The sequence below is a fragment of the Pelecanus crispus genome, chromosome 2 (assembly GCF_030463565.1).
Source record: "Pelecanus crispus isolate bPelCri1 chromosome 2, bPelCri1.pri, whole genome shotgun sequence".
Classification (NCBI taxonomy): domain Eukaryota; kingdom Metazoa; phylum Chordata; class Aves; order Pelecaniformes; family Pelecanidae; genus Pelecanus; species Pelecanus crispus.
This window is the reverse complement of record NC_134644.1, coordinates 169,888,012-169,905,924: the sequence shown is the minus strand read 5'-3', so window position 1 is coordinate 169,905,924 and position 17,913 is coordinate 169,888,012. Positions and strand designations below refer to the sequence as shown.

The window sequence follows — 17,913 nt, the reverse complement described above, 5'->3', positions numbered from 1 at the left end:
GATGCTATATTCATAGTTCCCATAGTGCCATTTATTCCCTGTGGGAGCACGTGCAAATTAATTCTGTATGCTGCTCACTTAAATGGTGCTAATTACATCAGTCCTCTTGACAATATATGTCTGCTGTCAGCCATCCAACAGGTTTCTTGCATTTGTGTGGGTGTGTTAGAGAGGGAGAGGCTATCAGTGATTCCTGCAGTGTGGGTATCTCTTGGAAAGATGAGTCCTCACTAAGATTCAGGAGCTTCTCTAGGAAATTTTAAAGGACATTGAAGATAGGCTAACCGTTAGAGTATGGGATCAACCTGGAGATAGGGCTGTTGGGCTGTTCAGCGTTCCCTGAGTTGGTGGGGTTGTGTAGTTGTCACTTCATGTATGGTGTTGGGGTGTGAGTACCTGGAGTAGGATGGTCCCTTTTGCAATCAAGATCCAGAGCATGGGACAGACAGAAATGAGAAATAAAAAAGGCAGTGAGTGGTGACAAAAGGAGAAGAAAGAGAAGCTTGGATCCAGGGTGAGAAGGTGGCATAAATGTATAGCACAGCCTGCCACATTGTGGGGAAAACAGTATTTTTCACATTTATGTGAAGAGTTCCGGTGTAAGTGAGGCAGGACAGGAAGCAAAGTGTAGGAAAAGAATTTAACAATTTCGTTCTTTTTTCACCTTCAAAAGGATTTCAGGTGTTTTTCAAATGCCAGAACTCCCTGCATTTCCCCTGTCCCGACTTAAATAGGATACAACATTTCTCGGCTGTGCACTCAGCCCCTTTCCCACTTTCTTGTTTGAACTCAATGCATTTAAAAATTGGTGACCTGTGACGATAAAATGAATTTAGCACTTTTGTCCAAGCGGCTCCTTTTGATCCTCATTACAGAGCTCTTAGCAAAGGATGATATTTATGGGCTGTATGTATCTAAACTGGTAATCGTAAATGTAGCCAGAAGCATTCCTGGGCAATGTAATGTATTCATCTGCGCCGGTGTCTGGCATATTTTGGCCCAGGCGAGCTAACACTCTGTCAGAACATTTCTAGGGCCCAGATGGGTGCTTATAACATGCCAGGGAGTTTTCATGCTCAGCAGCTGCTTTGTTTTGGAGGCTAAGACCATTTGCTAGCATAGACGTGGACTTGAACATGCCTTGGCCTCAGTGCCCAGGCATGCACCCAACCATGCTTGTTTTACATTGGATGGATGTACCTGTGGTGCCTTTGATACATGACTAACTTGGGAACCATGTGTCCTTATGTTCCCCCTGTAACCAGTAGGAAGAGAGTAGCTTTTTCAGGGGTAAATCAGGGCCCTAAATTGGGTTTCTGCTCTGAATTGACCTCTGAAGGAGCCCTGCTTCTCTATTCCTTTAGAAGGAGCCAAAGAAGAGTGTCCTCTTGCCTGGGACCTTAAATGTATGTTGCATGAATGCTGTCTTGGGTATAATACCTAGTAATAGTTTTGCTTGCCCTCTGTGTGGAATAGAACATCTACTGAACAGTGCAGGGCACTAAACGTGTGGTTACTCAAAGAACCTCATTTGCTGGCTGCTGTGCTAATAAAGGGGGAGGGAGCCCTGCAAATGCAGGTATCTACACTCCTCCTGCAGTCACTTGAGACCCACTCAGCAGCCAGGGGAGTCTGGAGAGCGATGCAGCTGGGTGTTGGTGCATTTTTAGAATAATGTTTTAGTGGAAAAAAGTGACAATGCTGCAGCCTCGGGATATTATGAGGAGTAGGGTGGGTCGTGGCTGTTTTTGCTTAGTCTACAAGCTGTGCTATGGGGAGAATTATTTGCCATTCCCTTTCCATTTCACTGTATACATTTATGAGGCCCATCACTGTGGTGACAGAGCACCTTGGTGTGCAAATATGAAGACCTCATCCAGAATCAATGTTGGCATTATTTGAAGGGTAAAAGGCAGAATCCACCTTGGCTGCAGTGGCCATGAATGGGTGATTTTCCTGCTACTGATGGACTTTAAACTTCACAGTATGAAGATACAGTGTGATTTCAGAGAGGAAGTGAGAATTGCATAAGGCATTAAACTGCTGGGTGGAATCATATAATTGCTGTGATGCTCTGTTTTACCTACACCTTGCTACAAATTATAATGTTAGTATAGAAGCAACTGCAGTATCATTACACTGTCAGTGCCACCACCACAGCTGAAAGATGTGCCAGTTTTTTTCCTTATGAATTTGTTTCCAAGGGTGGGTGGCACATTAAGGATTGGTTCATTTGCTGGGAAAGAGTATCTGACAATGAACATTTGCAAAAAGTATTTAGTGAATATGGGCAGAGCGTGGAGGTATTCTTTTAAAAGAAGAGGTATTTTTAAAAGCATGGGGGGAAAAAAACTCTCAAATGTTGAGGCTTCTTAATAGACAATGTACAATGTTTTAGAAAAGAAAAAGAAGAACAAATAAAGGCAGTACTATATATATAGGAGTCACTTTCATCGTCAAGTGACTGCAAGGAGTTAAGTGTGCTGGAGGAACTGCTGCACAGCAAACTGTCTAAGTAATTGAAGAGCAGAGCTAATGGGGTCTGGGAAAGCTCCTCTGAGAAACTACTTTCATGAAATCTTCTTAACTTTAAGAAAAATTTTCTCACCAGACCCTTTCCCCTTAAGTGTAGGCTTCAATGGGAAAATTTGTTTCTACGTAGAAAAAATCTGCAATATTAACTCCAGAAAAAATGAAGCTTGCTCTATGCAGGTGCCCTCACACCCCTAGCCCAAATCTTTGTTTCTTGTTATTGTTTAGCTCTGAAAGTCACACAAGATCCAGAATTCGTCTTTGGATGGTGGCTAAAGAAGAGTGTGGTGGGTTGACCCTGGCTGCATGCCAAGTGCCCTCCAAAGCCGCTCTATCACTCCCCTTCTCAACTGGACAGGGGAGAGAAAATAGAATGAAAAAGCTTGTGGGTCAAGAGAAGGACAGGGAGATCACTCAGCAATTATAGTCACAGGCAAAACAGACTCGACTTGGGGAAAAATCAGTTTAATTTATTACCAATCAAAACTGAGTAGGGTAATGAGAAATAAAACCAAATCTTAAAACACCTTCCCCCCACCCCTCCTTTCTTCCCAGGCTCAACTTCACTCCCAATTTTCTCTACCTCTTCCTTCCAAGCGGCACAGGGGGATGGGGAATGGGGGTTGGGGTCAGTTCATCACACATCATCTCTGCTGCTCCTTCCTCCTCAGGGGAGGACTCCTCATACTCTGCCCCTGCTCCAGCGTGGGGTCCCACCCACAGCAGACAGTCCTCCATTAACTTCTCCAACTTGGGCCCTTCCCACGGGCTGCAGTTCTTCATGAACTGCTCCAGCGTGGGTCCCTTCCACGGGGTGCAGCCCCTCAGGAGCAGCCTGCTCCAGCGTGGGCTCCTCCCTGGGCTGCAGTGGATCTCTGCTCCCCCGGGGGCCTCCATGGGTGCAGGGGCACAGCTGCCTCCCCATGGGCTGCACCAGGGGTGCAGGGGAATCTCTGCTCCGGTGCCTGGAGCACCTCCTGCCCTCTTTCTGCACTGACCTGGGTGTCTGCAGAGTCCTTCCTCTCACATATGCTCACTCCAGCTGCAGTTTGTGCTGGGTCGGGTCCCCGTCCCCCCCTTCTTAAATATGTTATCCCAGAGGCGCTACCACTGTCACTGATGGGCTCGCCCTTGGCCAGCAGCGGGTCGGTCTTGGAGCCGGCTGGCATTGGCTCTGTTGGACATAGGAGAAGCTTCTGGCACCTTCTCACAGAAGCCACCCTTGTAGCCTCCCTGCTACCAAAACCTTGCCACGCAAACCCAATGCATTCAGTTATTCCTTGCAAATATGGTTGGACTGTTGGTCTTAGAGGTCCTTTCCAACCTTAATGATTCCTAGTTTTTACTTTCATTAAAAATAATCCAGCCACCAAGCCAGAAAACGCGAAATTGCTGCTCTGCCCTTAATTGGTTTAGTGTTGGACTTGGTAATATTAGGTTAATGGTTGGACTGGATGATCTTAAAGGTCTTTTCCAACCTAAACAATTCTATGATTCTATTTTGAATTCTGGTCTAAGGTTTGAAAGACAGCATTTAATGAGGCCTGCATTTGCCAGACTATTTCTTTATCCATGGATAGAATTTGTGGTGGGCTAAAGACTGGTGTCAGAGGATGAGACAACTCAAATGTTTAGGTTGGGATTATAATGCTTTTTAACAGAAAGTGGGGACTTTCTGTTGGGGGAATGGAAAAATGATAGAGATACAGAGAGTAGCTGAACATCTGGCAATGCACTGGGTGCTGCTGAGATTTGGCAATCCTAAAATTCTCGTTTCAGTGAGAAAAACAAGGAAACGGTAATAAATATTGTTTGCTTTAACCTTCTTGTGTTTCTGTTCTCACCTCTCCACTATATTCTTGTGTATCTTGACAGCTACATGTGTTCAGCATTCATTATACACAAGTCCCTGGAGGAGCCCTTGGCAGCTGAGGGCTTACTTATTCTTGAAAGAATAAAAATGAAAATGAAGAAACTGTTTAGGCAGAGTCCTAAGGACAAAAGGATGGAGCACTGGCAACTGGGGTTTGTGTTTAGCACTTTACAGGGAAGGTTTCTTAATAGAAAACCCTAACGGGCAGCAGCATCGCACCATTCCTGGTCAGGGATCACTATAACAGACATGATGCCGTGACTTTAACCAGACTTTCCAATTGAGGGAGTTGCCTTCAAAAGGGTGTTTTAGGAAACAGCTACTCAGATTGGACTCATGGAGAAGGCAGTTCTTCCAATAATTATGCTCTTCCTACAGTACAAATAGAAGTGGAGATTCATAAATTTGTGGGGTGAGGGGGGAACACCATGGTCCGCCAGCGTGAGCTCCTGCAGCGTTACCTGCCCGTCGGGTCCGGCTGCGTCAGTGCTCGGCCCGAGGCAGATGTGTGCACAGGCTGGATCTGCGGTTCTCAGCGGAGGGAGAGCCTCATGTCCTTCTTATATAGGCTAGTCCAGAGGTGGAAACAGGAAATGTCAGAAAGGAAAAAGTGCCTTGTGGTTTCAATCTGTCTCACTTCAGTTTCAAGACAGAGTTTGGCAGATTTGATAGCCCCCTACAGTGCAAAATCATTTCTCTGTTTGTATGTTTATAGACCCTGAATGAATCTTTGTGTGTCAAACTAACCCTTTTCCCTTTGCCTTTGCCTTTACCTTTGCCTTTCCTTTTCTCTTTTGTTTTTCCTCTCTTCTCTCCTCTCTAGCTTTAATCTATCTTTCTTTCTTTCTTTCTTTCTTTCTTTCTTTCTTTCTTTCTTTCTTTCTTCCTTCCTTCCTTCCTTCCTTCCTTCCTTCCTTCCTTTCTTCCTTCCTTCCTTCTTCTTTCTTTCTTTCTTTCTTTCTTTCTTTCTTTCTTTTCTTTCTTTCTTTCTTTCTTTCTTTTCTTTCTTTCTTTCTTTCTTTCTTTTCTTTCTTTCTTTCTTTCTTTCTTTCTTTCTTTCTTTCTTTCTTTCTCTTCCTTCTTCCTTCCTTCCTTCCTTCCTTCCTTCCTTCCTTCCTTCCTTCCTTCTTCCTTCCTTCCTTCCTTCCTTCCTTCCTTCCTTCCTTCCTTCCTTCCTTCCTTCCTTCCTTCTCTCTATCCCCCCCCCCACCTCTTTCTCTTTTGCTTTTCCCTATCCCTTTTCCTTGACTTTCTTTTGAAATGGCTTGGAGCAAAGATACTTAAACTAACAGATCATTCACGTTGTTCTTTTCCAAACTTGCAGCACCTATTATTACAGTTTCACGTCAATATGTTATTAACGCTAATTTAATGCTAGTGGAAGTTCCTGGGCTGACATGCTCTTCTGACATGTCTTACAGTGCATATACTCAGTAAGACTTACTGTCTCTTTTAATTTTGAAGTATTTGACAGCTTTGGGATTTTTTCATAGGGAATATTCTAAAGGATGATATCTAAAAGTGAGTCTTAAGTCACTCATCATCAAACAGATCTCAGTGTGATTTGCTTAAAGAAAAGGGTGTTATCTGCAGTTAGATCACTTTCAGAAAACTGCATTGTGCTTCCGTGAACCAAGAAGCTCAGACGTACCAAGTCAGCCTATTCAGTGATGAGCAGGATTCAGAGCAGGATTTCACAGTCATACAAAGCAGGACAGAGAACCCAGATCCTTCAGGTTCTTAAGTATATTTGTGATGGAAGCCTCACTTAACTTTACCTGCTTTAAAGTAAAACATCTATTGCAAAAGAGATGCTCAAGTTCTGTCAATATTCAGTGCAGACAGAGAGTGGTGCCTCCAATCCTAAAACTGGTGTTCAAGACAGCTGTAGAGGATGCTAAGAAAGCTCAGATTAAGTAAGAGTTTCTCAGCGCCCTATGTGTAGCATCAATTCTTTGTGTGTTCCCTCTGCAATGAAGCATTCCAAAGATCAGAGTCTGACTAACTAAGGGCATCTCCTGAAAGTGTATTCTTGCTGGAGAATACAAAGCCCTTTGCGGTAATTTTAAGTGTTTCTGTCCATGTTTCTTCTCTAAATCACCACTTTCTAAATAAACAGACATTATTTCTCTTTTTTGACTGAAGAGGAAATCTAGGGAGAGCATCTGTGCAAAAGCTAAGCTTTCTAAATGCCAGTCCTAACTATCTTCTTTCATCAAAACCAATAATACTCTACCAGGCGCACAGTCACTGTAAGATGTGTGAGCATCTTTTGAAAGCATTCAGGATGCATTTTCCATAAGCAAATGTCCCCAGTACTTGGAAATGATTGAATGCTTCTTTGAAAGATATACAGTGTCCATTTCTCTTGGAGATTCAATGGTCACTACAACTACAATATTATTTCCAAATATTTTCTGTTGTGACTTGTTTGTACTTAAGCAGCTCCTGCAGCAGACATCTTATCAAATGCCCCTCTGTTCCCAAGGACTTTTTATGTTGGAGTAGGGAGGATGGGCGTCAGGGTGGACAAACAGAGTACTGGATGTGACACATCTCCTGTCAGTCATATGTGCCTGTGGTTATCTGTAAAGATCAACGTAGGAGAAGGGCAGGTAGAAAGCTATTGTTAGCACCAAGGCTTGTGTGAGGCTCAACTGGATTCTCTATTTTCTCACTGATGTGGGATCCACAAACAGTTCTGAACAATTTGGAGATCTGTGAAAAAGGAGTGAAAAAGGAGGCTACAAGAATGAAACGGTTATCCTGCATTGAGCAAATCATCTGCTGAGGAGTCTGTCTCTAGAGGAAGGAAATGAGGTTTCAGGTGACAGCCCTGGATGGACCTTATGGTTGTAAGAAGCAAGTGACTCTAGGATAAATTCACCAGCCATCCTAACAAAACACAGCCGTCTTCGGCAAGTTTGGACTACTAGAGCATAACAATAGTAAAAGAGAAGAAAGATATCTGGGAAAACACACAGCTTCCTAATACAACACTAATTATGGGACTTTGAAATTATGGTAATGTACTGTTATTAAAAAATGAAAAATGATTCATATATATAACTATAGACCAGTTTGCCTGATCTCACTGACAAAAAAACAGTAATTGACGTTGAAGCCAGTGAATAAAATATTACAGAATGGGAATTATTAGGTATTCCTATTCAAGAATTACAATTTTATGAGAAAGAGGTCATCTCTAACAAAACTAATTTCTTTCTGTGGAGAGTTACAGTCTGGTTGATATGGTAACTACCTAGATATATTACATTTGTTCTTAGGCATTGTTATTGCCTATTGAATGACATTTGCATTAAAAAGCAACACTCGACAATGGATTAAGAGCTGACTGATCTCATGTAGCAGGTGTCAGTGGAAAGTCATTATTTCTAGTGCAACGGTAAAAGGGGTATATAACAGTTCTGGTGCTATTAAAATTTTCCATGAACGGCATGGACATAAATGGAAAATCTTTCCTGATAAAATTTGTGGATAAAGCAAAGGATTGACAGAATATTACATAAAGTTGAGGACAAGGAAGTTGTTTTAAACAATATGTATATAAAAGCAACTGCAAGCTCATATAGATTTGAATGCATGGCCAGAGATGACATAACAAGGACCAGTGGCTGAAAGCTGAGGTCAGTCAGTTGCATCTTCTCTTTTGCAAATCTCTAAATGTTTATGAATTAGTAGAGATGTAGCTTCAGAGCAGATTTTATTACTTTGTCCGCCATTTGCAGTGGATGCTCATTGCTGCAAATGCTCCAAGCACTGTGAGTGTTTGCTCAAAGTTTGGCCTGGCAGTAGCAGAAAGAGTACGCATAAACAGTCATCTTTGATGTTAAAATGTTTATCTGTATCAGGCATCTCACTGGAAGGCTCCAAAGCAGAGGAACAGCTTTTGTCTTGCCTTTCCTATCAGTGCACCCCTGGGTGTAGCAATGAGACCTGATTGCTGGTTGGGACTGACTGACATGCTATCAGTCTGGCACACTGCTCCTTTGGACACAAGTAGCAGTGCCACTAACTTGGATGGTAAAGCAGTAACCTCTTGTGCTTCTGTGAATTGTTCTGTAGCTGGAAAGTGAGAATTGCAATTGTTTTCTTTCCCGTGTGGGCTGTTCATGATTGTGCCTTACATGCAGACAGGAAGGGAGAAGCCAAAAGGAGCACAGGACATTTGTAAAATGAAGGCCAAAATGAGGCCACAGTTCCTTAAAAGGCAGTAGAAGATTTAAAGGACAGAGCTGGAAGAATCATTTTATTAACATTGGCATTTCTATTTTTTGTGACAAGACAGTTCTGTACCAAGGCCAAGTGCATGAGTTTGCTGTATAGTCCTGGTTCCAAAGTAAAAGCTAAAACCAGGAAGATTTTGCTAGCTCATACTTCCCTGCTAGGAAACCATCGTTCTTTCTAATTGGACCTGGTAGAGAGTGTGTGATGTCATTAAAGATTGGAATGATAATTTATATATCTATAATGCAGACATTACCTCCATGTTGAATGAAGAGGTACAGTGCTGTGTCTGAGATGTTTTAGTCTTGCCTATGTATCTCTCAGGAGTCCTGGGCAGCAAAGGTGACTGACATTTTCATGATTTTATTCATGCCTTCCATTTGTTTACTCTTTATTTGGGGGAATTTTGCTCATTTTGATTTCTTATGTTGCTTATTTTACTGCAAGGCCATATATTTTCCAGTTCTGACAGGCTCAGAAGTGCTGTTTACTGAACTGACTCAGTGCCTGTAACCAAAAGAGCATTTGTTGTTAGCAAAAACAAAATTCAAAGCATCAGTATAATACCTGCACAGGGCTTCTGACACTTCTAAGCAATTCTTTTGTCAGTAGAGCTTAGTTTTGAATGGGAATAGAGGTGCCCTAACTCTAACTTTGGCTCTTGCAAGTCTTAATGGTTTAAAAGTTTTTCAACTTTTTTTTAGAATCATAGAATCATAGAATTATTTAGGTTGGAAAAGACCTTTGAGATCATCCAGTACAACCATTAACCTACACTACCAAGTCCACACTAAACTAATCAAGGGTAGACTAGACTAAACCATGTCCCAAAGTCCCACATCTACCCGTTTTTTGAACACTTCCAGGGATGGGGACTCCACCACCTCTCTGGGCAGCCTGTTCCAATGCTTGACTACCTTTCCGTGAAGAAATTTTTCCTAATTTCCAACCTAAACCTCCCCTGGCATAGCTTGAGCCCATTTCCTCTCGTCCTATCGCTAACTACATGGGAGAAGAGACCAACACCCACCTCACTACACCCTCCTTTCAGGTAGTTGTAGAGAGCAATAAGGTCTCCCCTCAGCCTCCTCTTCTCCAGACTAAACAACCCCAGTTTCCTCAGCCGCTCCTCATAAGGCCTGTTCTCTAGACCCTTCACCAGCCTTGTTGCCCTTCTCTGAACACACTCCAGCACCTCAATGTCTTTCTTGTAGTGAGGGGCCCAAAACTGGACACAGTATTCCAGGTGCGGCCTCACCAGCGCCGAGTACAGGGGGACAATCACCTCCCTGCTCCTGCTGGCCACACTATTCCTGATACAGGGCAGGATGCTGTTGGCCTTCTTGGCCACCTGGGCACACTGCTGGCTCATGTTCAGACGTCTGTCTACCAACACCCCCAGGTCCTTTTTGGCCAGGCATCTTTCCAGCCACTCTTCCCCAAGCCTGTAGCGTTGCATGGGGTTGTTGTGCCCAAAGTGCAGGACCCGGCACTTGGCCTTGTTTAATCTCATACAGTTGGCCTCAGCCCATCGATCCAGCCTGTCCAGGTCCCTCTGCAGGGCCATCCTACCCTCCAGCAGATCAACACTCCCACCCAGTTAGGTGTCATCTGCAAACTTACTGAGGGTACACTCAATCCCCTCATCCAGATCATCGATAAAGATACTAAACAAGGTTGGCCCCAAAACAGAGCCCTGGGGAACACCGCTCGTGACTGGCTGCCAGCTGGACTTAACTCCATTTACCACTACTCTCTGGGTTCGGCCACCCAACCAGTTTTTTACCCAGCGAAGACTACGCCCGTCCAAGCCATGAGCTGCCAGCTTCCCGAGGAGAATATTATGGGAGACGGTGTCAAAAGCTTTGCTAAAGTCCAGGTAAATGACATCCACAGCCTTTCCATCATCTACCAGGTGGGTCACCAGGTCATAAAAGGAGATCAGGTTGGTCAAGCAGGACCTGCCTTTTGTGAACCCATGCTGGCTGGGCCTGATCCCCTGGTTGACCTGCACTTGCCTGTTGAGTTCACTCAAGATGAACCTCTCCATAATCTTTCCTGGCACCGAGGCCAGGCTGACAGGCCTGTAGTTCCCCGGGTCCTCCTTCCGGCCCTTCTTGTAGATGGGCGTCACGTTGGCAAGCCTCCAGTCATCAGGGACCTCCCCTGTTAACCAGGACTGCTGATAGATGATGGAAAGTGGCTTGGCAAGCTCCTCTGCCAGCTCCCTCAGTACCCTCGGGTGGATCCCATCTGGCCCCATAGACTTGTGAGCGTCCAGGTGGCATAGCAGGTTGTTAACTGCTTCCTCTGAGTTCTCCTAGAAGAGGAGAGGTTCCCTGTTGTGTTGGGAAGCTGTGCAGACCTCTGATGGAGGGGAACCTACCACATGGTTTCACCTGTCTAATGTTAAGACATAAGCAGGTTTGAGTGAAGTATCCTGGCTTTCAAACCAACAGGCCTCAGGGAACACAAGAGATCTCTGGCTAAAATTTACACAAAGTAACCCTGTGCATCAATCAGTATTCATTCCTGGTGTGGTGGAAAAAAAAGTGACTACTCTGAATTTTATCTATAGAAGCAGCAGCCCTAAAGACAGTCCAAAGAATATCTGAAATGCCCTGGACAACACACACTTGCATGAGTAATCAGTCTCTGGCATCCCTCACTGCTGCAGCAAAGGGGTGGCTGAATGTGTTTGCTTTTGATTGTGGAGTTGGCCGTTGGGGCTTCTGGCAATGGCTTTTACAGTTTCCTTTCTTTCCACTGAGCTGAGAGTGCCTCACCTGCAGCTGATAATCTGGACAGTAAATTCATTAGCACAATAAAGCATGAAAAATACCTGATTTCATTGGTAGGCTTAACCAAACATTGTGGAATATTGGACTTTTTACTGACAGTCAGGAAGCAGGAGGAGAGCTATAGGGCCTGCTGGCAATGTCCTCAGAAAAGTAATTTTTATCTCATGATTTTTGATGTAGCTTCATGGTTGGACTGGATGACCTTAAAGGTGTTTTCCAACCTAAACGATTCTATGATTCTATGATTCATAAACAATTCAAGGTTAACCTGCTGCAGGAAGTCTTCAGAGAGCCCTATGAGATTGTGCCCCATTGGTGAAGGTATTGCCTGGGCTTGGGTCACCTTCAGCTCCTGGGTCCCCATCCCTTAGGGACCATTTGGCTGTTGCTGCTCCTTTACAAGCACAACAATTAAGGATACTGAAGGAATAGCGTACTAAACACCAGGTGGAGATGATGCTAAATAGCATATGCATCGATTATTGCAACTGCAGAGGGTGTGTGTATTATCATGTGTGCAACTGGGCAAATGAAGGCTGTCCTCACCTGGTTCTTTAAATGAGACAAAGGACATAAATGTTGGGCTGTGCAAGCAGTGAAAAGTCAAGGGTTCATTTCTATATTCTCATTAAACTGATGCCTTGAGCTAGCTGTCCCCATTGTTTACGAGTGTGCAATTAGCTATTGATCTCAGAAAACAAAGCATAAATAAATGTTACTTCAGAGATATGGCAGGAAAGAGGTGGATAGGTAGACAGTTCTCTGCAGAAAATCATTTACCTGTGATTGTGTTGACACTAATTGGGAGCATGAGAAATGGCTGACAAAGACTGGATATTTTCATAACTTTTTTGAAACCTGTGTGTAGGGGTGAATATTCTTCAAGGTTTTAGTCATATTGTCCTGGTTTCATCTGGGATAGAGTTAATTTTCTTCCTAGTAGCAGGCATAGTGCTGTGTTTTGGATTTAGAATGAGAAGAATGTTGATAACACACCGATGTTTTTAGTTGTTGCTAAGTACTGCTTATGCTAGTCAAGGACTTTTCAGCTTCCCATGCTCTGCCAGGGGCACAAGAAACTGGGAGAGGGCACAGCCAGAATAGTTGATCCAAACTGTCCAAAGGGCTATTCCATACCATATGACGTCATGCTCAGTACAGAAACTGGGGGGGGGGGTTGGCCAGGGAGCAGCAATCGCTGCTTGGGAACTGTCTGGGTATCGGTTGGCGGGTGGTGAGCAATTGCATTGTGCTGATACTTGCTTTGTATATTATTATTATCATTATTGTATTGTTGTTATTATGATTACTATTTTACTTTATTTCAATTATTAAACTGTTCTTATCTCAACCCAGGAGTGTTTCTCACTCTTACTCCTCTGATTCTCTCCCCCATCCCATCGGGGTAGGGGGAGTGAGCGAGCTGCTGCATGGTGCTTAGTCGCTGGCTGGGGCTAAACCACAACACATATTTAACACTACTTTCTGCTTGAACAAACTCAAGGAGCAGACATATAAATAGTCATGGTCCTGGAGGAGTGCTAACGGGAATCACAAGTAATACAGTAATATATAGGAGAGTGGGCTTCACTTTTTGTCTCTGACACTAGCCTGTGATGGGACCTTGGTGTGACTAAAGTCACTTCATTGTTCTGTGCTCTGGATTCCCTTTCCTGTCTTAGTACTTTAGGTTTGAGGTTTTTCTGCGTAGGAACTGTCCTTTCTGACAGCATTGGACAGCAGCCCAATGCCAGCTAGGCCTTCAGCAATTTCCTTCCAACAGATCTGGGAGTGGAATCATATTTTCAATTTTCTTCAGTTTTTATCACTTGCATTCAGATTTACAGACTAGTGAAAGAGAAAAACTCAGAGTGATGTCCTAGCTGAGGGAAAGGCTCTGGTCATCTATTCTGTTAAGCTTCTTGGCTGGCCAGTCATCAAAAAGTGTCTTGAAACCAGATGTAGTGTATTGGGTCTCTTGCTCAGCATGTGGTTAGGGGATAGGATAGAGGAAGGGTGTTTTGGGCATGCAGAGACAGGGAACAGAATTATTGCTGTGGAACCATGTGCAAATGTTGGACAAAACCCAGGAGCTCAGCCTTTGTTAGTTCTATAGCTTCCAAAATGATGTATTGACCTGTGATAACTTTGTACTGGTTCTTTTGCTTTTTAGATGTCCTGTGTCCAAATGTCCACGTGGAAGGAGATCGATTCAAACATGCCAATGGGGGGACTGATGAGATTCCAGGTAAAGAGACACGCTTTCTCGCTGTACGTCTGGGAATTGAAATAGTGTAACTGTACATTTCTAGTGTGATGTTCTGATTTATTACACCTTTCCTAGTTGATATTTTCTTAATCCAACACATATTCAGTGGTGGAGAAGTACATTAGAAACCACAGGGCTGGAAAAGAGTTATCTGTTGACAGTCCACAGCAAATTAATCATAAGCTTTCTTTTGGTATGACAGCAAATTAAAAAGCCAGTGGAGTTTAGTGTAGTAGATAGAGGAATACAGTAAGTCTTGGAGATGACTTTTTTTTTAAAGACTCCACTTTTGGTGAGTTTGAATGTCCATTTATTTGATCTGTGATTGTTGTGGGATGTCCAAGCGCAACGGTAATTACCACCGAAGAAATACTTATATATGTGTATATAAGGAAAAAAAAAGAAAAATATAAAAAGTCCCAAGAAGAACCATCCTTTCTGAAACACTGGAGAAAAATCAAGAGGAAAGCCAGACTGGTGATATCTCTGCTTTTCTGTGAGATGTGATATATCTTTCCAACCAGCTGAAGGACTTAATCTGCCAGATATATGCATGGGCTGTGCCTCTTTTCTAGCCCCCCAAGACTGTTTCAGCTGTTGGCAGAGAAAACCTGCCCATCAGGGATGTACTGGGAATATCTGTGACTGACCCAAGAACATAAGTCATGGCAGTGGGAGGCTGGAGGCTCTTCTGCAACTTGATTATGAGTAAAAATGGTCAAGGTTTGACAGCTCTGCTACTCCCTCAGAGTTTTTTCATTGGGGGATTTTCACTGCCTGCACAAAATATCAGTTCCAACTGTGCTGTCTGTCAGAAGCTTATTTTGGCTGCAGTCTGATTACATCCAAGCCTGTGATAATGCTTGGTGGTAACATCTTTGCTGATTGTTAGACCCAAACTCATAATCCCCAAACACCCATTTTCAAATGCTGTCTGTTGCTAGGTCTTGCATTAACTTGTTCTGATAGTCCTCCTGTCACTGGGCTGCGCAAACAGTAGAGCTGTTCAGCAAATAGCCCTACTGATTCTGAATGAACCTATTTGTAGTTGAAGCTGCTGCTCAAAATGAGTAGGAGGATTGTGCCCCTCCTCAGATGATCATCTATGTGATCCTTTCCAGAAGAATGGAGTTGCAAATGGCTGCCTATGTCTAGTTCATGTTTATCTGAATTTTGAGTGCTAATTAATAGTCTCTATGCTTTTCTATCTAACTTAAAAAATGTATCTTCCATTGAGCAATGTAAAGGACAAGAATCCCACTTCAGGTCTGGAGCAAAGGTTTTGAGTAGAGTGAGGTGTAGATGCATATATGCATGTATATTTATATATGTATTTACATATTCTTATGCTCTTCTGTAAAGTTTTTTACTTATTTTTCCTTTTATCTTCAAATCCCACTTCCCTCCTAGAAAGCAAGTAAATATTCAGCGTTTTAACTTAAAAGATGACTTTGCTGTCTTAGATCTGTAGCCTAGTTCAGGTTGGAATGGTCCTATGGAAATCATCTGGTCTAACCTCCTACTCAGAGCAGGGCCTACTTCGAAGTTAGGTCCACTTTGAAGTCAGAACAGGTTGTTCAGGGCCTTGTACAGTTGAGTTTTGAGTGTCTCCAAAGATGGACATTCCACAGGTTTTCTGGGCAACACTGCTAAAGTGAAAAAGGGTAGGGATTAATGAAAGTTGCAAAGGGAACCAGAAACTGGCTAGCAGGGAGGTAATGATGAAGTTTGTAGGAAAGGGAATAACAAGCCAGGGGGCAGACAGTAGTGGACCTTCTCAGGGTCCAGTTTTAGGTCTAATCTTCTCTGTGAGTTACCACTATATAGTTTGGGAGTGGAATATGCTTGAAGGAGGGACTGGTTGGCCTCAAAAAACTGGGATTTTTTTCAACTGATTTGGGACTATTAGTTTAAAAGGCCTGTTATGGTACTTGTGGATCAATAACAGGACTTTGTGCTATAAACTCATACTCTGGAAACTGATGATGTCTTAGTCAGCAAAGGTTTGTAAGTCACAGTGCTGTACAGCTGGGGAAAAAGGCAAAGGACATTATTTGACAAGGTGAAGTAGGTCTTGTAGAGATAGGGAAGAATTCATGAGAGTGGACAGGGCTTTGGTTACTGCTTATCTAGAAAAGTGTTCTCAGACGTCCTTAGCTCAGGAAAGATAAATTCAGCCTCAAGGAGCTGAGTGTGTTCAGGCGCCAGAGAGGCTATTTTCAAACAGGAGATTAAAAACCTGGTTTGGTTAATCTTGCAGTGTGCAGGTGGAAAGGGGAGATACTATTGCTTTCTGCAGATAGATCAGGGGAATAGTGGAAGGGAGATAGGGCAATCACTCAAGCTAAATGATGAAGAGTATAATAAGAAATGGGTATCAACTGTTTAAGAGATACATTCAAGACATTAGAAGAAGGTTTCAAACTGTCAGAGATACGAAGTACTGGAGCAAGCAGTGAAGCAGTAGTAATGGAGGCAAATAAACAGTGATGGACAGTCATGAGCCCTCTCATAGCAGAAGATTGTACTCCATGACCCTCTGGTATCATATAATTTAAATAAAAAATCACTATCTGTAGTGTTCTGTAAGGGCTGCCACAGTGAAATAGGATTGCATGAGGTAAGAATATCTAGGCAGCTTTACTCTACAACTGATACAAATTTTGGCAGTGAAGTGAAGCAGCATCTGCTTAACAGTTCATAACACGTGAATTCAGAATATAAATGTTGCTGCATGCATTAGAAATCACATAGGGGATTTTGAAAGAAAGGGAGAAATGTGGTTAGAATACCAGGATGAACGCTGTTTCTCTTCCTGAAAGTCTGCTATTTTAAAGCAATGCTTAATGATACTTTAAAAAAAGTTCTTAGGGCATCCTTGTGGGTATCATGGGTTTTTTTTCTATCAAGAAGAGAAATGAAGACAAAAGAGGGTTTAACTCATCTGCCATGAGGTATTCAAAATAAAACCCCAGTTGTAATACTTAATATCTCTTATATTGCTGAATTGTCATTTTGGTTCCATTAGCATTTACGAAAGGATCATGGCCTACTCTTAATCATGACTGGGCAGGAAAACACAATGATAACATTTTGTACCCTGAAGATGTGCCCCTTGTGTATTTTTATGAACCATTATATTGCATCAAAACAACACGTGAAAGTTACTGAAAATGAATTATACTTCTTGAGGTTTTAAAACTTCACATTTGAATTATTTGTATTTTAAACTAGACCTGCGGGACATGGGATTTGGTTGCAGAAATCTGGATCATCCCTAGAATTAAAAATAGGCTGAGCTCTAGTTCTCAACATTATCCACCAGAGGAGACAATAGTCCCCAAAAGATACTGAGTGCTGTTTTCAGAGGGAATCTGCCACAGAAGTAAAGGAAGACCTGCAATGATTTCCATAAGTGCTAAGAGAAATCAACCCAGGGGAGGGATACTTCCAACCACTACATCACATTATACATCCCATATAAGCCACACTGGATAGTGTTAATGGGGTAAGGAGGGAACATAAAAGCTCTGACTCTAACTCCTAAGTAGTCACAAAGGCAGTGTGTATGAAAAACAGCAGAAATTGCATTATGGGTTGTACCACAGATTGACCTCAGCCTCTAACTCTCTTCCCCATCTCAGCAACCTCCATGCACAAATGAGTAAAATGCCAGCGTATTTATGACCTCTGTGTTTTTCTGTAGCTCTATAAAGGATGTTTGGGCATTTTACAATAGAGGCACTGGTTGTAGAACTAGTACCCTACAATTACAGACTGCAGTGGCTGGGTTTAACTGTCAGCGTGTCTCCAGTGTCCTGCGGTTTGCAGGGTGTTCACATTCCAGAGATGCCGGTGACTCACCAGCTAATTATAATATCCCTGGGACTATTTATATTTCCCCACTAAAACACGTGGTAGCAGGAGGAAATTGGAGTGTCCAGGCTGTTGAACCTGCAGAAGGAGCACATTAGGCTGATGTCCTCCGGGGGACAAAAGCGTTTTTGTGGTGCCTGTGTGATGGGCATTTTGCCCTCCTTTTGCACTTGGCAGTCCGTATTGTCCCTCTCATAGTCTCCTTTGGAAGCCCCTGAGAGGCAAGTGAAAAATCCATGAATAGCTGCAGAGATTTGTAACGGATCACTGTCTTCAGACAGTAGATGCCCAGGCACGGTGGGTCACCAGCAGAG

General features: G+C 43.1%; 1 protein-coding gene across 1 annotated transcript in view; it reads left to right on the top strand.

Moving 5' to 3' along the window:
* Positions 1–17,913, top strand: part of COL22A1 (collagen type XXII alpha 1 chain) — a 219,428-nt gene that overhangs the window by 41,523 nt on the left and 159,992 nt on the right. Inside the window, exon 3 of the mRNA XM_075705826.1 lies at positions 13,628–13,702. Coding sequence (XP_075561941.1) covers positions 13,628–13,702 — 75 coding nt within the window. The remainder of the gene's footprint in view (positions 1–13,627; positions 13,703–17,913) is intronic.